Below are 19444 nucleotides of genomic sequence, written 5' to 3'. Positions count from 1 at the left end.
GAGTGTCCTTCCCTGTGATGGTTCTAGCACAGTCTAATGAACCATTTGCCATTGTGGGTTTCTGTAGCAGAGCCTCCTTGGATGCCAGGGAGCATAGGCATGCCATACAAAGGCATTACCATTGTCTACTGTATGGAATCACGCTTCCTCCTAAGTGAGTAGAAAAATAACAATGCTCTGGCTGATTTTGTATGCATCCCTGGTCAGCAGATATCAGCTATTGAAAATATGGGGGCTGAATACTTGCATTTAGAAGGGGATGAAGTTAGGGACTCTGACGCAAAAGCTTTAATTTAAAGCCACCCACCCTGAACTTTTATGCATCGTGCTTAGCTCGGTGCATCTGGATACAGGCTTTCAAAGTGTGAGGATTTCTATTGCTTGGGACAATTGTGACTCCTTATAAAGATGGAGGCAACTCTCTGACCTGGCTGTCACCCCAAATCTCTGTCACCCATGAACTCTGTCTGGCTTTTCCCCCTTGTGTGTGTTGCACAGAGTGTTGTGCAGTGAAAGTGGCAGGGTGACCAAACCCGTGTCATTTGGCCTAAAAGAGCAGTGAACAAAAAGTTTAAAACTTCCTTGCAGAGGATGAATAGTGAAAAGGAAGACAAAAGGAGAAATTAAAATCAAAGGCTTGCTTCAGTCTTGCTTCTGCAGAGGCTTACTGTGTAAGAGTCATAGATCCAGACGAGTTAGCCACATAAGTCTGTAGTAGCAAAATAGTAAAGAGTCCAGTCAGATGCATCTGATGAAGAGAGCTGTGGCTCTTGAAAGCTTATGCTGCAATAAAGTTGGTTAGTCTTAAAGGTGCTACTGGACTCTTTACTATTGTGTAAGAGTCGGAATTCTCTGTCTGCTTATCTGCATGAGTCAGGATCCAACCTTGTCTAGTCCTGACCCATGAAGAAGGAAGCCAGCCAGAGTGGTGATTTGTGAAGAGAGGCAACAGGCAGCCTCCTCTAAAAGTAGGTACTTCTTCTGCATTGATCCAGAGGAGTTAGCCATGTTAGTCTGTAGTAGCAAAATAGAAAAGCGTCCAGTAGCACCTTTAAAACTAACCAACTTTACTGTAGCATAAGCTTGCATCTGACGAAGAGAACTGTGATTCTTGAAAGCTTATGCTACAGTAAAGTTGGTTAGACTTAAAGGTGCTACTGGATTCTTTTCTATTCTTCTGCATTGGGAATTTTTGAACGACATCTTATTTGGAACCATAACAGAATTACCTATCGCTACTGCAGACTGATTTGACTATTGCAGACTGATTTGAAGAGGATGTATCCAGAGCATTGACTCTTGCAAAGACACAGTGACTAGGTACCTCTGATGGCAAATAATTCTGCTGAGCATCAGGAGTGATTGAGCCAATCACTTCTAGTGCAGAAATGCAGCCGAATTGCCCAACAGCTGATTGAAAAGAGACATATACACAGTACTATAGACACAGAGCATCATTTACAAGGCATTTACCTGTCTTTTCTTTCTAGCTACATTGGCCGGAAACGGATGCAGGTGGAGCGTCCCGAGAAGGCCGTTCCCAATGTTATGAACCTTGTGGAAGCCGATTACTCTTACTGGACACTTGGCTACGTCATCTCTTTGCAGGGGGCTCAGAAGTTGATTGATGCTGAGCCTTTCAGCAAGATGCTGCCGGTTGATGAATTCCTGCCGGTCATGTACAACAAGCACCCAGTGTAAGTTGTTTGCCATGGTGAGCTTGCATAGTCATTGTCAAAGAGATTTGGACTATGCCACATAGCAGGATGGTGGCATCTATCTGAAGAAAACAGCTGATGGCTACTGGGCAATCAGGGCCTGTGTTTTCAAGTTGGGGTAGGATGCCACCTGTCTCTTGCTCGCTTTTTATAAGATGAATAGCATCATCAGAAATTTTTGCTGTAACCAGTTCAGAAATGGCTTACCAAACGGAGGGTAGGGGATTGTTTCTGGAATAGGAAGCAGCAAGGAGGCTGGAGTTAGAGGAAGAAAGGCGCACTGATATCATGTAGAATTATGCCCAGGGAACTGCAGGCATGTATCACAATGGAGTTTGGCTTCATTCAATAAACATGGGAAAGCTTTAACGGGAAGACTCCAGCATTTAATGTAGAGAACAATAGACTGTTGACAGACTTCAAGGAGGGTGAGCAGTGTGACCTTCTTGCTGCTTACATCCAAACGTATTTAATTAAAAAAAATAATCCTTTTTCAAACACAAAGGAAAGTGACAACTTAATACTTAGCATTAAGGATGCTCGGACTCCGTTGTGACCAATTTGGGTAAAATCTGTCACATTTATTCCAACTCTCCATTAGAAATGACAGGATCAGTTGGTGCCTGGGTGCCAACTTGGGATTTCGCAGATGTTGGCTAGACAACTGCAGGATTTCCTGGATGCAGAAATTACCTGGATCCTTTCCAGTCTGGCTTCAGGCCTGAACATGGGACTGAAATAGCCTTTGTCACTCTGGTGGATGTTCTGCACTTAAGCTTACCATTTGCCTATTTATGGTAGGCAAATACTTGGAGATTGGATCTGGTGCCCTCTACTGCTTGAAGCAGTGACAGGAAATGAATGAAGGTTGGGGGTGGGGGGAGGCTCCAGCCTAGTCCATGGCACATGACTTCTGGGTACAGCCCAGAAGTGACGGGGGTAGCTCCAGCTATCACCATAAAGAGTTTTACCATAGAGTTGCGGTGATTCCTAGAACTACCATTATCACTTCTGGGTTGTACCTGGAAGTGACATCAGTGACATCACCAACATCACATACACCCATGTCCCCACCCCCCACCTGCGCCAGGAGACGGATAGAAGGAGTGAAGCCCTGCACATTCTGGACCTTTCGGTGACTTTTGCTATTATCATCCTCGGTAGCCTTCTCAAGGTATTTCTTCTTTTTTAGTGCCAAGTACATGGAATACTATGAACCCAGAGACCTGAAAGCCTTCTCTGCAGAGCCTCTGTTGATCTATCCGACACATTACACAGGGCAGCCCGGCTACCTCAGTGACACAGAGACCTCCACCATCTGGGACAATGAAACGGTGGCCACTGACTGGGACAGAACGCTGTCCCGGAAGTCACGGCAGCAGGGCCAGATCCACACAGATGCCCAGAACAAGGATGCCTTACCACCTCAGCCCTCTCTGGACGCCTCATCGGCAAGGGACGAACTATGACTGCTCACTTGGCTGCGAGACCCTCACAAGCTCAGCAACAGCTGCACCTGCCTCGGGTTCCTTTTTCCTTTTGGCTTAGAAGCTTCCAAAGATCTTACTGTGCAGTTTTAATTGGCAAACCGATCGACTGGATTGGATGCGTCTTGAGACCTTGTGGGGGAGATGTTGATCCTGAGCGAGTCAGGCTAGCAGACTTCTGAGAAGTCCTGTATTGACGGTTGGCCATCTCTGTGGCTTACAGATTCGTATCCTAGAAACATCTGTTGAGCTGCCGGAGGGCTCAACAGGGGAGTGAGTTTAATGCTTACCTAAGAAGATGGTTCCTTGAAAGGCCTCTTTCTACAGTCCCTTATGTAGAATTACTGTATTTATAAAGATTAATATATACAGGGGTTAGGAGAGGCGTACAGGCCTCTCTTTGTCATTCTGCTGTTGCATAACATGAATTGTTGCTGGTTTTCATTTTGTTAATCACATGCTCTGGATTTATAAGGGAAAGAGAGGGTTCCGTCTCCAAAGGATCATTGTCAGGAATCAAATTGCTTTATACTGGGCAGGGGGCTGCTGGCTCTTTGTCCTGGCCCTTCTCCAAACCATCAATGGTTCCAGTAGTTTGGCTCTCCTCTCGTAGAGCCATAAAATTCAGTTGCTATTATGAAGGATTTCTAACAACTTCCCATTTGAAAAATGTTGTACTGTCTGTATCGATTTTTCCAACCCAATTAGATCCCTCTCTGTTCATGACTTTAAAAATTTTTTTAACAGTGCATGTAAACTGGTTATCTCATACTTCCAGTTCAGTGTGTCATTGTTCCCACCTCAAATCAATTTCAAGTCCAAAAAGGGGATGTGTGCCTTAAAAGAGTATTCTTTTTTTAAACTTCAAAGCAAAGGCATGAGGGTTTTGATGAAAACTGAGAGTCTACGTTTTGAAGTTGTAACCAAGGGTGCCAGTGGCACCAGGTTTGCTGTTTGGTCTTTTTGACAGTTTCATTTAAAGTGGTTTGTGAATCTGACTGAAGAATATTTGGCTTCCTCCCTCCCCACCCCTTAAGACCAAGTTTGTCCCTTTTTGGGATGAGCAGCAATATTCTCCCTACCAGGTACTGCCTCCATTGGCTAAGTTCTTGTAATTTTTAAAAGTGCTGCACCATAAAAATAATTTCTGGAACAAAACGTTAAAGAAGGCGAAAAAAGCAAGAATCTTAATGCATATTTTTTTTAAAAAAAATCCTGCTGTAGATGCTCTACATGGGAACTGTGATTGTTGTTGGAATATTTGTTATATCTGTGCTCTTTCCTGAGGGGATATGTTGCTGGTTATCAGCTGGTCTGGTAATAGATAGCAATGGGTGCAAATCAACTCACCTGTGTCGTGGTCTTTCTCTCGGAATCTCTTCCCTATCTGCTAGACTGCATGGATACTACCCAGTTTATTTCCTTATTGTTCTGTGCTGGAAGGGCACTTCACCAGGGGGTCTAGATGTTTTCAAGATGTCCCTGAGTGCTTGCAGTTGGTTATTAGAAGATTGTCCCAGGAAACTGTGGTCTAAGGGAGTTCCCAGCAAGGAAAGTCAGCTCCCCGCACCTTCTTAAAGATACAGTGTGGTGTAGTGGTTAGAGTGTTGGACTAGGATCTGTGAAACCCAGGTTCAGATCCTCATAAAAGCTTGCTGGATGACCTTGAGCCAGTCTCACACACTCAGCCCAACCTACGTCACAGAGTTGTTGCGGAGAGAGGAGAATTGTATAAGCCACCTTGAGTCCCCATGGCAGAGAAAGATGGAGTATAAATGAAATTAAACAAATACAGTTACGACTTTAAATGTTGGTGCTATGGCCTGGAAAGATTCTGGGAACACCAGGCATGGCTGACACGCACACAGCCTGCTTCTGTCATTTCTGTTTTCAATGAAACTTGGAGAAAAAGCTTTTGATCTTGACATGGTTCTCTGAAAGAACAAAAATTTTGCACCATAAGTTTGATAGAAATATCCAAATGTGGGAAGGTGGGTGTGAGACTGGGTTCCTGTGTTTTACTGCTTTTAGGTATATTTGCACGTGTTCTTTTCAAACGTCATCTTCAGGGTACGTGTTCTTCATTAAGTAGTGCGCCAAGGAAACCCCACACATCTGCTGAAGAGCTGCTTGAGTTGCAGAGGATTCTGGGCCATGTTGTGGGGTGTGCTCTCAAACAACCATGAGGCATTGGCCAGGAATGTTAGGACATACCTTTGCTCTATATAAATGGGATGAGTGACCTATTTATTTAGGGCATTTCTAGCCATTTCTTGACATACTGCAGTCTAACCTGGAACACATCCAACATACCCCTGCAAATTAAGTTGTGGTGGGTGAGTTGTCTTTCAGGAAAATTTATCTGTTTTTACTAATACGCTTCTTAAGGAATCCCTGAGAAGTTTTTAACGGCTGTCTGGAATACAGCCTGAAACCCACAGATGACAGGAATAGTTCAAGCAGAAATTATTGTTGGGTGCTGTTTTCCAGAACTGACAACTCCTGTTTACATGCAAAGGGGTGAAAAAGCCAGGATTGGGGTCAGGAATTTGAGGGAGTGCTATTATCTGTGGGCCCCTTAACAGTCAGGAGCAGAGAATGTGAGGGGTGTAATCCGAAGGAAACTCATGGGACCGCTTTATCCTGATTTCCTCCACCTAAGACTAGTCCAGTGTTTCCCAACCTTTTTTCCATGGAGGAATCCATAAATTAATTCTTCATATCACAAGGACCCCCTGCCTATAAAACCATATACAGGTCAGAAAAAGTTAAATAAAGATGCCAATAAAGCCAAAATATTTAAATTTGGGGAGAATTTCACATTAAAAATTCAACACAATTTGTTGTGAAATTTTTGTGGCAGATGGTGAATCTAAATGTTTATTTTGGCTACACGCGGAAGTTAAAGGCTGTCTAGGGAGGAGCAGGTTGGTATTATCAGCTTATTGTTGGGATGGTAGAAATGTAGTGATCTTAAATAAATGAGACTCTTTTTTACCCAGCAGTTAATAATTCTCACCTTTGTTTAAAAAGACAATCTTATCATTACAAGCTTAACAATATAAAAAATCTAACTGATTCTACAACTATGTACAGAGTGTATGTGCATATCCTTCCCACACACAAAACACATTCGAGCACTGCTTTTCTTTCACTCAGAAATCAAAGAAAATGGACCTGGTGAAAATCTGTCCCAGCTCTGGATATGTTTAAGGCTCAGTTTTGAATTAAACCGTTGATTCCTCTAGGCAACATCATTATGGGGGATTTTAAGCACGCAGACCAGAACAGAATTTGTTTGAAAAAAAAAGGAGCTCAACATAGTGCAAAATAAGTCACCATTATGATCTGATAAGGCCAGATTTTAAAAGAATACATATTGGTAAATGATGGTCAGGACTGTCTATATGGTGTTCCAAAAACACAGGGTTTTGGCCTGAATAATTCATGTTCTGCAGCAAGAAAAGCTGAAGTCTGTGAATCCCATTATGCAAACTTGGTGTTACATGGTGTAACTGCAAATCAGAGGTCAACCTCTTCCAGTGGGCATGACCCATACTGTTCCATATATTAAAGCTAAGATTTTTCAGAAGCTGAACTCTGCACCCAAGATTGGGTTCTGCACTTTTCCTTGAACCTCTGCACAATTGCAGCATATACACAGCTCTGACCAACGCTAAGTGGTATGGCATAAGATATATAAGCCAGGGCCCCAAGGATCACGCATGTGATTCCATGAGCCCCAGAGGGCCTTTGAGTTGGTCTTAAACAGCAGCGTGTTCATCCTGTCTCCTTATGGCAAACTGCCTTTGGATCAGAGGAATTTCAAAAGCAGTCTGCAGTATGAAGGGAGGCAAGGCCGTCCAGTTCCATTGGCTTACGACAGGCATTTTGCAGGAGGTCGAGATTTTCAGGTCTTGGTCACAGACCCCACAACTAAAGCAGCACCTGTCTTTCCTTGCATAGCTATGACTGCAACCTGTAGCTTACTTACAAGAAATCAGTCCCACTGAATTCAAAGCAACCTGCTTCCACATACTTGCTTGAGTGGGGCCATTCTGTCATTCTTCCAAAGGCATTCTGGGGGAAAAAAACCTATATAGGAAAAGGACCTTTCCAGCAACAGCCAAGGATGGTAGGGCACCATCGCCGCAGAGTGAAGACTGCTGTGGGAAGAGAGGGAGCCCTCACATACCCTACTAGCAAGGGACACAAGGCAGCCATAGTGGTACAGGACAACTTGCCAGTAAGGGCGTAGGGTTCCCCTACCGCTGGGTATTGACCACCTCTTCCTATCCTCTGTACCACCTCACTAGTCAAAGCTGAGCAGGTCACAGTCCAATGTCTCCTTATGGCTTTAAAGTCAACCGTTGCTGTGATTCTGCACCACTGTAGCTTGTGCTCTGAAGGGAGGGCTGTCACCTCCCTTGTCGTTTTGTACGTATCTCAAAGAAAGTCCCCCAAGAATAGCAGCTTGGTAGATCAGGGTAGGCCTCTAGAAAAAAAAAAAGCTAAATTCTTTAACCTTTTAAGGCTGTACCATGTCAGGAAGCTATCTAATTAAGAGATGCATTCTAGGAGAAGAGGGAGTCCATAGGGTGTTTTTAAGCATGACAAATTCCACAAGCATCGTAAAGAGTTGTGGTATTCTCAGATGCTGGCTACTAAGTACAGCTCTGTGTGTATGTGTTTTTCTTTTTGTCAATCAGTTATAAAAAGGATTATACTGTTTACCATAATGCCAATGTGGCTGAATGCAGGTAAACTGCTCCACACCTGAAGGGGTGTAAAATTGCACACTCCAAAGATATATACCATGACTTTTTTTTTTTGATAAATAGATTAGCGTAACATAAGGAAAACAATGTAGTGGCATTAAGAAGAGTAGTGTCTGCATTTTCTTGCCTTCTTCTCTAGCACAAAAAAGGGCATTCCTGTATTTGCTAAATGTTCTTTGGGAGGGATTGCCCTTGGTTCCAGCTTGGATCATGTGGCTGGGAAAACCAGCCCATAGAATGAAACTGCCTGATGTGCCTTCAGAGACTAAGGAAGGATGACATGAGAATGACGGTCTTCCTTATTTTTGGCAGCCGCTCTGCCGCATCTTTTGAAACAGCAGACCAACAGCCCACCTGCACCATCTATTTGCTGTTATAATTCAGCCAAGTCTTAGGCACCTCCTCCTGTAAATACAAGTGGAGCTTAATGGCAATCGCTTTCTTTCATTTATAAAAATAAACCCAGAGTACTCCAAATTAATAATACTGGCATGAGAGAGAACTGAGAGTCGTTATAGAAGAGCTGGCTTGGAAGGGTTGCACAGTCAAGGTGCCCAGTTCCTTTTCCCAGCCCAAAGTGGCCTTGTATTGAACGCGGTGCAAAAAAAAAAAAAATTAAAGGTGACTGTAGTTCTCTTTTCTGCTCGGTCCCGTTTTGTCTGCGATCTGCATCTAAATGTACACATGCTGAACAGCAAACGTGGGCTTTGGATTTCCCAAAGCTGAATACTGATACATTCGTTTCCGGAGACCTTGCAATACTGGGTGGTCTTCATTCTTGTCTTTATACTCCCGTCTCTTTTGCTTTGGCTCCCCCACTCTCAAAGGGTGATCTTGCTGTTTCTGTTGCTCCAGCACCCCCTCTTGGTGGTCCTGGGAAGAGTCAAGCTGGAACGACTTCTCAGTGTCACTGGGTCATCGAGAGAGTTTTTCTTCCGTAGGATGAAGTCGAAGTTCACCTGGCTGTTCATAGCGTAAAAAACGTTTGCACTGTCTGGGATGACTAATTCTGCAAAGAGGGAAAACATCAATAACAAGAGGTTATGCACTGCTGTTTCTGAGGGCTGATTTCCAAGAGACGGAGTTCACAGGGTGGAGACCATATGATCTTCTGCAGTGGTCTGAACAGTTCACACGCCCCAGACTGTTTTGGTTTGCGGTAACAAAGATGCTTTTACGTGCATATCGCAGGCTCAATCAGGTGTGGGAATAGCATGGAGGGGAACAGAGGAGAACATGCAAATGATATGTGACTAAGGAACCACCCACAGGTTGGGTTCGTAGTCCCGACACTGCAAACTCTCTTGCGGAACTCAGCCCTGAGTGCAATTACAAACTGAAAAAGTGTTGGTTGAGATGATGGTGAATGGTCTTTCATGGTATATGATTCTCAGGAAGTAACAATGGGATTATCTTCATAATGAAGGAAAATGAATCTATCCTGTTGAGCAGATGCAAGGCTAGTATTCAGTCACACACAAAATTACGTTAAAAGAGAAGAGGGAGGTTCATCCTAATTGAACTCCCTCCAGAGCTCAATCCTCTGCCTTCAGAACAAAGGTAGGTTTTAGAGTTGGAGATATTTTTTTTTGAGAAGCACACAAAAAGCCTTATTTTTCTTACCTTTGTCCTCTGAGATGACCTGCACAAGCTCATAACCCTCCACAGGATCAGACTCCAGGTTGTGTTTCAACATCGCTCTCTGGATGACAGCCGGAGTCTTGTCTTGGCTGGTCAACTGGAAAGACAATTTTGTTACGTTTGTCTTATTCTCTGAACTGGAATTTCAAGCAAGCTTTAATTATCCATTACCTAGCGCCAGTGCATGGAGTTCCGAAATGGCTGCCCGGCTGATAATAAATCTCAGAGGGGATCCTATTAAAAACACTTGGCCTAAAAGAGCAAGATTTGGGTCCAGTAGCACCTTAGAGAACAACTAGACTTCCAGGGTGTGAGCTTTTAAGAGTCAAAGGGAGATTCTGGACCCGAATCTTGCTCTTCTACTACAGACCAATATGACTATCCAGCTGAAACTTGTTTTAGAAAGAAAGATAATAGCCCAACTATTATACTCCAACCCCCCAAATCCAGATCTCTTTCTTTTAGGCCAACATTCATCCAATAAGAGCTATCAATTTATAGTGAATTACTTATACAAGTGATTACCAAACTATACCATAAGAGAGGCTAAAATGCATATAAACTATCATAAGCCCCATAGATATTGATATTGACCCAAGGGAAGGAGCAGAGAAGCACTGGGATTTCCTAATTCAGTTAGTACAGGTTCAGGGAAATTCCAGAAAGTATAATCCCCTTCTTGAGATCTGACTGACAGCAAAGGATACAGCAGGCCACTGGGACTCGACATCTAGTCTGGCTGCAGCTTAAAGAAGGCTGCCTGTCCATGGTTGTGGGAGCTGATTGCGAAGTATCTCTGAGTATAACTGTGAAGTCTGCATCAGGTTTCCTCCCTGACAAATCAAAAGCCTGGGAAAGACTAACCCATACTAATAATGGTTGTTGTGGATTTTCCGGGCTGTATAGCCGTGGTCTTAGCATTGGAGTTCCTGACGTTTCGCCAGCAGCTGTGACTGGCATCTTCAGAGGTGTAGCACCAAAAGACAGAGATCTCTCAGTGTCACAGTGTGGAGAAGATGTTGGCAGGTAATTTATATCTATTCAGGAAGGTGGGTTTGGGCTGAGTCATCCTGTAAGAGTTTCCCGGGGTGTGGAATTCTAATGGAGGGAGGCTTCATTGTATCTTGAGGAGGTTCTTTTGCATATGGACTGGTGCTTGATATGCTAATCATCTCTGCAGGGCTATTGTAGGGTGTAGAGTATTTTGTTAGCCTGGTATTTTTCAGGACTGGAAACCATGCTCTATTCATTCTTAAAGTCTCTTCTTTCCTGTTGAAATTGCGCTTATGCTTATGAATTTCAATGGCTTCCCTGTGCAATCTGACAAAGTAGTTGGAAGTGTTGTCCAGTATTTTAGTGTCCTGGAATAGGATACTGTGTCCTGTTGTTCATACTCCAGAAATGAAATCAGAAGAGCGATTAAACCAAGGATTAATCAAACAACTAAGGAAAAACAGTCTCCCACAGGAAAAGTGCTTTTGCCATATATCAAAGGAATCATTGATCAGATGGGAAAGCTTATGAAAAGGCACAACTTACAAACACTGTTCTGACCCACCAGAAAAGTACAACAGATGCTACAATCATCAAAAGACAGTAGAGACCCCCTCACCTCTGCATGAGTATACCGCATACCCAGCAGCTGTGGACAAGTTTACATCGGGACCACACAGCGTAGCATCCAGACAAGAATAAAAGAACATGAAAGACATTGCAGACTTGGCCATCCTGAAAAATCAGCAGTGGCTGAACATAGCCTAACTCAAACAGGACACAGTATCCTATTCCAGGACACTAAAATACTGGACAACACTTCCAACTACTTTGTCAGATTGCACAGGGAAGCCATTGAAATTCACAAGCATAAGCGCAATTTCAACAGGAAAGAAGAGACTTTAAGAATGAATAGAGCATGGTTTCCACTCCTGAAAAACACCAGGCTAACAAAATACTCTACACCCTACAATAGCCCTGCAGAGAATATTAGCATATCTAGCACCAATCCATATGCAAAAGAACTTCCTCAAGATACAGTGAAGGCTCCCTCCATTAGCATTCCACACCCTGGGAAACTCTTACAGGATGACTTAGCCCAAATCCACCTTCCTGAGTAGATACAAATTACCTGCCAACATCTTCTCCACACTGTGACACTGAGAGATCTCTGTCTTTTGGTGCTACACCTCTGAAGATGCCAGTCACAGCTGCTGGTGAAATGTCAGGAACTACAATGCCAAGACCATGGCTATACAGCCCGGAAAATCCACAACAACCATCGTTCACCGGCCGTGAAAGCCTTCGACAATATACCATACAAATAAGTTCTGTTTAAGGCACTGAGGGCTTGGAGAACAACTCTTTGGCATTTGCCTTGTTGTGTATTATTCTGGTGAAATAAGGTGGGCAAGAAAAACACAAGTTCCTTGCTGAATCCCACCAAGGACCTCTTCCTTTGAGGCTGTGTGGTGTATGCGTGTGTGTTCCTCTTTCAAAAACTAGACCTTTCAATGTACCACAATGTGTTGAACTTTTTGAAATAATGAGACTCCTGCCTGTTCAAACTGCCTGATGAAGAGACTTGAGGTGGGAACTGAAATAAAAAAGCAGACAGAGAGCAGCCCTGCCGAGAGAGAGAGAGAGAGAAAGCCAACTTGGGCATTTTTTTGGCTTTATCAGGCTTTGTGTCATGATCACCAGCAGGAAAAGCTGCTCCACTGGAGATGGTGCCAGCCAACGAGTAGCCAGAGATGTTACCATGGTGACCCTCCAGCTTGAACCAAGTAGCTCCACTTGCATTTTCATCAAAAGCATCAACGTAAAACATTGGGCTATTATTTTAAAAGGCCTGTTCTTCCCTTGGGAAAATGATTACGGGGTAATCAAGCAAAGAGATTCCAGTATGTACCATGTTTACGCATGGTAACTTTATGCAACTTTAATAGTTCTTAGTCCTTTTCAGATGCTACATGTGGAGCCTTCTAACCATTTTTATTTATGTATTTTGGGAATTTAAGTGCCATGTACAGATCCTTCTGATATGTGCAGTCACCATGTTGTATGAACAGGGGCAGCATTGCACAGGCACATGAGTCTCTGGTATGTACAAACTGACCATGGAATTATTTTATGGCATCTGACAAAGAGAGCTGTGGTTCTCAAAAGCTTATGCCTCAATAAAGTTGGTTAGTCTTAAAGGTACTACTGGACTTTTTACTATTTTGCAACTACACACTAACACGGCTAACTCCTCTAGATTTAGGGTTTGTGTTCATGGTTACTGGCTGGTTGCTGCGAACAGAATACTGGACTTACTGGACATTGTTTGGACATGGTAATTCTTACTGTTCTTAAAATCTTTGAATCATAATTATGCGAATACTGATGTAATCGCCTGTCCATCAAAAAGATGTTCAAGGCAATGTACATAAAATAGGGTTATGCTACCGTATGTGGACTCTGCAGAGTGGGGCTTTCCCACTTCCCCCTCCAAATACAATCCAGGGAGGCCATCCCCCTGGTCTGGTTCAGGTTAAGCAGACTCTCAGGAAGAGCATCAGAAGAAAACGGGGAAGGGGGAATCTGCAGAAATTTCTTCCCCCTCCCCATTCTGAAGATTGAAGAGCCATGGAGTCGAGGGAACTGTGTAGTTGGATACAAGTCCCTGTAACTATATATTCACACTAAAATGTCAGCTAAAAGTTCCACGAAAAGAAAAGCTTAACCCTTGCATTGATCTTCTCCAACTCATTTGCCCTCCCCGAAAGAAATGTCTTTGTCCTCTTTTGCAATTGTTTCCCCTCCCCAATATCACTGCCTGCAATTTTATGCTAAGGCACTGGAATATCCCTTCTCAAAACACCCTCCGACGTCTGGTTTTCTAGGGAAGGGAAACAGATTTATGCAACGTAAGCACCCTGCACGCACAGTTAAGCCCACTGCACGCAGAGTTACTGAATCGTGTCATTTGGATCGATTTGATTTCTTGAGAGTACAAACAGCTTACCTCCCCCCAAGTAAAGCACCCTGATACGCCATTTCATACCATAATGCTCTTATACATGTTCCCATTGTTGTCTTCAACGCTGATACGGATGATGCAGGTGTCTTCGTTCTGTTGATTGTAAACAGGAGGCGAAACTGTTGAGGTAATGGAGGTGACAGAGATGGAGCGCTTATGAATTCTGGGATTGCAGGCCAGTAATGGCGGAGAGGAGAGAGGGTTGGTGAAGGACGACACTCCTGAGGAAGAAGTGTCCATGGAATGGATGGAAGAACAAGAGGAGGAAGACTCTGAGAGCTAAGGGGTAAAACACAAATTAAGGAAATCAGTTACTCTGGAGGTTCATTGGACTGGTTTGATACTGAAGTCCTGTTCAGAGGATGCTGCAAATCATCTGCTTATTTTACTTGAAAACTTTTATACCCCATCTTTCCTTTTAAGAGCTCAAGGAGGCTAACTACGTATCAGTTAAAAAAAAATACACACAATCCCACCAGGTCACAGAAACAGCAGCTCCCTAGATACACAGGTCTTGAGAAGGGTTGCAGGGAGATGGGGAACAAATCTCAGGTGCGTCGCTTGTCCAACCAGACACACAAGATAACGCACTGGGGACGGGGAAGTCTGCATTCACTTGAAAGTGGGAATTTCCCACACAGCATTAACTTCTATGTAGATAGAAGGAGGAGAGAGTAGCACATGAGATAGGCTCCTGGCCACAAAACACAGAAGGGCTTAGAGGGGAGAAGCGTTCTGTTTATTTACTCCATCTGTATCCTGCCTTGCGGGGTGGGAGGGGGATGTCTCAGGGCATTTAACTAGGGTAAAAACAATGTAAAATGGATATGAAAGATGATAAAATGCTAAAAATCAGCTAAAAGTCCCACCCCCAGACCAACCAGCATTAAAAGATCAGTAAAACAGCACCACCAACAAATAGCATCAACTATAAGCTGAAAGCGCAGCGGACATAATCAAACAGCAGTAAAAACCAAACATAACGAGCCAAGTCAGTAAAACTCCCACTGAGTTCAGCCTCCTTCACAAAAAAGATCAGGCCTGGCTAGCGAACAGAGAGGGAGGTGACTGGGGTTGCACCGAAGTATTTGAATAAGCCAGGAAAGTCACGAATTAAATACTGAAAATGTATATATATTTATATGTTCCATTCAGTATGCAAGCATATTTGGTCCCATAACAGAGCTATCAGGTTTAGTTTTGTGGCTCCTTTGTTACGGGACAAAATTCCACACACACAGGGACAAACTAGACATGCTTATCTGGGTTGGGTTCAAGTTCCCCATAGCCACACAGCAGCAAAATTAGGGAAATAACTCCCCTCCCGTGCTGTTTCAGCAGAGGAAAACAGCTTGAGAGGAAAGGCAGGAGCTCTTCCTCCCCGCCAAAGTGCGATCCAAACAAGCTCTACTTTATTTTTTAAAAGACATTCCCTACAGCTGCTGTGTGGCTGTGGGGAACCCAAGCTCAGTACAGGGACCCAACTCTTTAAAAATAAGCACATCTAGTTTGGCTCTTAGTGAAAATCCTTTCTTGTTACCCAATTCTATTTGATGCTATCATTGTTTATTCTGCAGCAGAGCAGTAGGGAATGAATGGATTGCTCCTACTCTGTCCTGCTTCCTCCTTTGATCCGGGACTTGTTTTGAAACTCTCTTGTCAAACTGCACAGAACACGGCAGAGGAGAGAACTGCTTGATTAAGAAGAGAAAGGTCCTCTCCATTTTCCCAGAGACCAGAGACAACGGGGAGGGGGAGATAAGTCTTATGGGGCAGCACTTCTGCAACCCTGAGAATCAGGAATCATGGGGAAAGGGTATACTTGTGTTTACAACATTAAAATGAATGGAATGAAGCCTTTCCAAACCTTGCCATGGTTTGCTGAATTTTTTAAAAAATAAAATAGGTAAATTTTTGGTCATACAAAAGGCTATTTCAACATTTTGAAAGAGTTCCTAATTTTATTTCAATATACACTTTTGTTCTTTAGTACCAGAGGAAAAAATAATAGAAACCTCTTCAAAACCCTATCTGCATGTTGAATTTTTTAAAAAAATTCCAGCTCAAAAAGCACTAGATTTGAAGGGGTTTCTTTCTATTATTTCCCACCACTGTGTTGTAATGCGAAGATGGGCTTTCCCCAGGCCCCCTGAATCTTGAGGTTGTAGATACGCATACCTGTAGGACTTGTATTGGTTTTGATACAAAGAGCAGAATGGAAAAAGATCCATAATAGCTCATGAAATCTACCCCAATACAATTTCACAAAGATCTCTACAATGAGAAGGATGGGTGCACAGTGCGTCTAAGGTGTTTTCTGCATGCATGCTTGCACTGAGTTTTCTGGATATTCAGTCGCTGAGGATCTGATCTGCTTTGGGCCTCTGTAATTCTGCACTTAAGGGAGTCAAACCAAAATGGTGTCTGTTTATTTTTTCTGCTCTACAAAAATGCCCTGTTTCTGCTGTGGGCTTTCTGGGGAACGTGTTAGTTTTGTCAGTTGATGGGCTAAGGTCACATCAATTTAATCAATCCATCCACTTTGTACATGTCAGTTTCCCATCAATTTCCTCAGCAGATTGGCTGCCGACAGGTCAGTTTCCTCAGGGGACCAGCTAAGGAAACTTACAAGGAGTTTGGATTTTTTTTAAGGACACGAGGTTGCAATGTTGTTGTTGTTGTTTAAAAAGAATGAGTAAAAAAGTACAGGAAGCAGAGGGGGGAACTTGAAAATATTAAGTGGGATTCAGGGCCATGTGCTGAGTTTTTGTGTTAGCCGTATTGCAGCATTTCCCCCTAGAAGTTGCAAGCATTGTTTTTTTTAAGGCAACAAAGTTGCAACCTTACAATTTAATTTTTTTAAAAACTAGATTGGTATGCTGTTCAAACAAGTCAGGATGCAGGGGGATAAAGTGGAGGGCAAAAGACAGGGCCAGGGCCAGGCCTCACGCATTCTGCACTTCAAAAAAGCCTCATTTTGACATTGCTGGGGGAAAAAAAACACATCGGCATATGTGTACAGAGAGAAAAGCTGCAGAAAAGCCGGAGAAAGATCAGTTCTGTGGCAGATGCAGTCTTTCTCCATGCAGAACACAGAAAAGCCTGAGAAGCTGCTTCGAGACTGAATCGGGGTATTTTAATCGTGCATGCAGAACTCTGGTATAGTGGTTAAGAGCGGTGGGACTCTAATCTGGAGAGCCGGGTATCATTCCCCACTCCTCCACCTGAAGCCAGCAGGGTGGCCTCAGCCCCACCCACCTCACAGGGTGATTGTTGTGGGGATAATAACATACTATGTAAACCGCTCTGAGTGGGTGTTGAGTTGTCCTGAAGGATGGTTTATAAATCGAATGTTGTTGTTATTATTATTATTATGGAGATAAATCAACACAGTACAGGGCCAGAACCAATAAAAAAGCCCCATGTGGAAAAGACACCAGTCTAAGGCAGATGTGGCCATTAAGTTTTTAACTACAGGTGTAAGTACAATTGCTATTAAACATTATCCTGAAGCAGAGCTGCATATAGCCCAATACATGTTAGCATTTAAGATGATTTCCCCCCATTTATGCCATCAGAAAAGGGGTGGGGGTCATCTTGCGCTTGCATAGAAGTTACAGTTAAACCCAGCAATAAAAGTTTTTTGTATATAACTTCTTTTTAAGAGCAGTCATCTTCCTTTCAGGTCATCTTCCTTTAGAGGAAATACGGTAGTTAATGAATCCTCCGGTGCTTTCACTACCACCTTTTGTCCTGCATTTAGATGAATATGCCAGCAGGTGGCAGCAGATGCACAGCTGTTATAATACCAAGGCCTCTGTTTTTGTGACAGCACTCCAAGGTCACTCCAGATCTCTCTCACACACCTCTCTTCTCTAGCGGGGCCTGTACATGGTGTTCTGTCTCTCTAAGCAAGATACACCCATCACTTCCTGAGCCTCTGCCACTGCTGGCTGGGTCCAAGCCAAGCCCTTGTGGCATTGTCAGGTTTGGCTTAGACCCAGCCAGTAACATAGTGGGGTCAGGAAGAGACCCCTATGCTTCTGACAGCTGTAAGTGAGCCAACCTGATGCTATGCATCAGTGCCCTCCACACTGTGGGGTCATTTGTGTGGCTTGGTTGCAAATTGGCCCTGATCTCTAAGCAGGGCCTTCCATATGGGTCTTTAGAGACTACAGGTGGCATGGCTCAGTGCTGCTAAAAACTCAGCTTGGCTCATAAAATGTCTTGGCTGTCTTTTCCTCAGGTCTTATGTAGTCTTACTAGAATGCATGGTGCTTTGCAGAGTAATGACCCCAAACCCTACCCCCAGCAAAACAAAACCAGCTCTCTGCCACAAAGAGTTTACAAACTGACATTTGTCATAGGGGAAGCAACAGAGGGGAGAGTAATTGAGGGAAGAAGATGCACTCATTTCAGTTACATACACTCAGTAGAGTTACATACTTTCAGTAGAAGATGAAGAGAAAGGAATTATGGCAGGTGTCATCTACAGCACCTTTTATTAATACCAGGGCTTAACCCTTGAACACATGAACAGAAGAAGGCATGCTTGAGCAGTTCTTTCGCCAAAGTAATTATAGAGGGTGTCCCACCTATCCCAACTCGGGGGGTGGGGGGAAGACTTCCAGATCTCAGGGAAGCATTTCCAGGAAGGCAAGTGCTCTGGTTGCAGTTGTCTCTTCCTAGATATTAAAAAATGTCTTCCCCAGAGCCCACCCATGACATACCTTCTTCTGAGGCTCATCGGAAGTGTCAGTAGGAGTGATGCAGACATCCTCGGACTCGGAGTGGTTTGACTCGCAGGACGACACGCTGACGGAGTCCATGCTCTCCCCAGAGCTCCCACTTGGAGTGGACTTGGGCTGCTCTTTGGTAGGGGTGCTATTAGCAATTAGATCAGATCCCAGAAACAGCCTGGAAAAAAAAAGATAAGCAACAAATGAAGGGGTGGGCAGGTGAAGGGCCACGGCACACTACCCAATATGCACCTGCCATTTTCACAAAGCATGTTACTGCTCTATGATATCCTTTTCAAATACATCTGAATGGCGATTCGGAGATGCAATGCCACAAACTAAAGCTGATATGTCAGGCCTGCACTACTTGTTACTCTTCACATTGAACACAGTCATAATTTGCAATCTGTCAGAGAACTAATACCCCCTCCCCAGTTTTTGCAGACTGAATCAAAGTATTAAAGAAGAGAAGTGTGATTCTCGAAAGCTTAATGCTACAGTAAAGTTGATTAGTCTTAAAGGTGCTACTGGACTCTTTTCAGTTTTGCTACTACAGACTAACACGGCTAACTCCTCTGGATCTATGACCTTTAAGACTAACAACTTTATTGTAGCATAAGCTTTCAAGAGCCACAGCCTCTGACAAGGCATCTGACGTAGAGAGCTGTGGCTCTCGAAAGCTTATGCATCAATAAACTTGGTTAGTCTTAAAGGTGCTACTGGACTCTTTACTATTTTGCTACTACAGACTAACATGGCTAATTCCTCTGGATCTATGACCATGAATCAAAGTATGTATTTTAAATGGAACAAATGAAAAAAAAAACTTGAGTAATCCCCTAGAGGAGAAGACTGATCACATAGTTTATCATTCCCATCAGTGGTCTCCTGTTTGAATTTTGAATTTTAACTGAACTTTGAATCTTAACTGTATGCACAAACTTCTCTTCAAGAGAAATTCTGCTTTGGCAGGAAAAGAGACTTCCTTTCTGTAGCTACAGGAAATGTGCTTTTGGAGAGCATCCTCATGCCAGTTCACCTAACAGCCACCACCCCACGTGTG

General features: G+C 43.5%; 2 protein-coding genes across 4 annotated transcripts in view; one reads left to right on the top strand and one right to left on the bottom strand.

Annotated features, from left to right (window-relative positions):
* Positions 1-4500, top strand: part of COLGALT2 (collagen beta(1-O)galactosyltransferase 2) — a 79438-nt gene extending 74938 nt beyond the window's left edge. Inside the window, exons 11-12 of the mRNA XM_054979346.1 lie at positions 1491-1697; positions 2911-4500. Coding sequence (XP_054835321.1) covers positions 1491-1697; positions 2911-3187 — 484 coding nt within the window. The 3' untranslated portion in view covers positions 3188-4500. The remainder of the gene's footprint in view (positions 1-1490; positions 1698-2910) is intronic.
* Positions 4501-6210: 1710 nt separating this feature from the next.
* RGL1 (ral guanine nucleotide dissociation stimulator like 1) overlaps positions 6211-19444 on the bottom strand; it is a 110946-nt gene continuing 97712 nt past the window's right edge. The window contains exons 15-18 of one of the 3 annotated variants that reach the window (XM_054979344.1): positions 18373-18559; positions 13667-13921; positions 9607-9721; positions 6211-8992 (exon numbers count right to left, since the gene is read on the bottom strand). In XM_054979344.1, coding sequence (XP_054835319.1) covers positions 8805-8992; positions 9607-9721; positions 13667-13921; positions 18373-18559 — 745 coding nt within the window. In that variant the 3' untranslated portion in view covers positions 6211-8804. The remainder of the gene's footprint in view (positions 8993-9606; positions 9722-13666; positions 13922-18372; positions 18560-19444) is intronic. The other 2 variants (XM_054979345.1, XR_008597019.1) reach the window with 2 other exon arrangements.

This window comes from Eublepharis macularius, chromosome 5, assembly GCF_028583425.1.
Source record: "Eublepharis macularius isolate TG4126 chromosome 5, MPM_Emac_v1.0, whole genome shotgun sequence".
In the NCBI taxonomy this organism is placed as follows: domain Eukaryota; kingdom Metazoa; phylum Chordata; class Lepidosauria; order Squamata; family Eublepharidae; genus Eublepharis; species Eublepharis macularius.
Note: the sequence above shows the minus strand (reverse complement) of the source record. Positions and strands in the feature narration are given on the sequence as shown.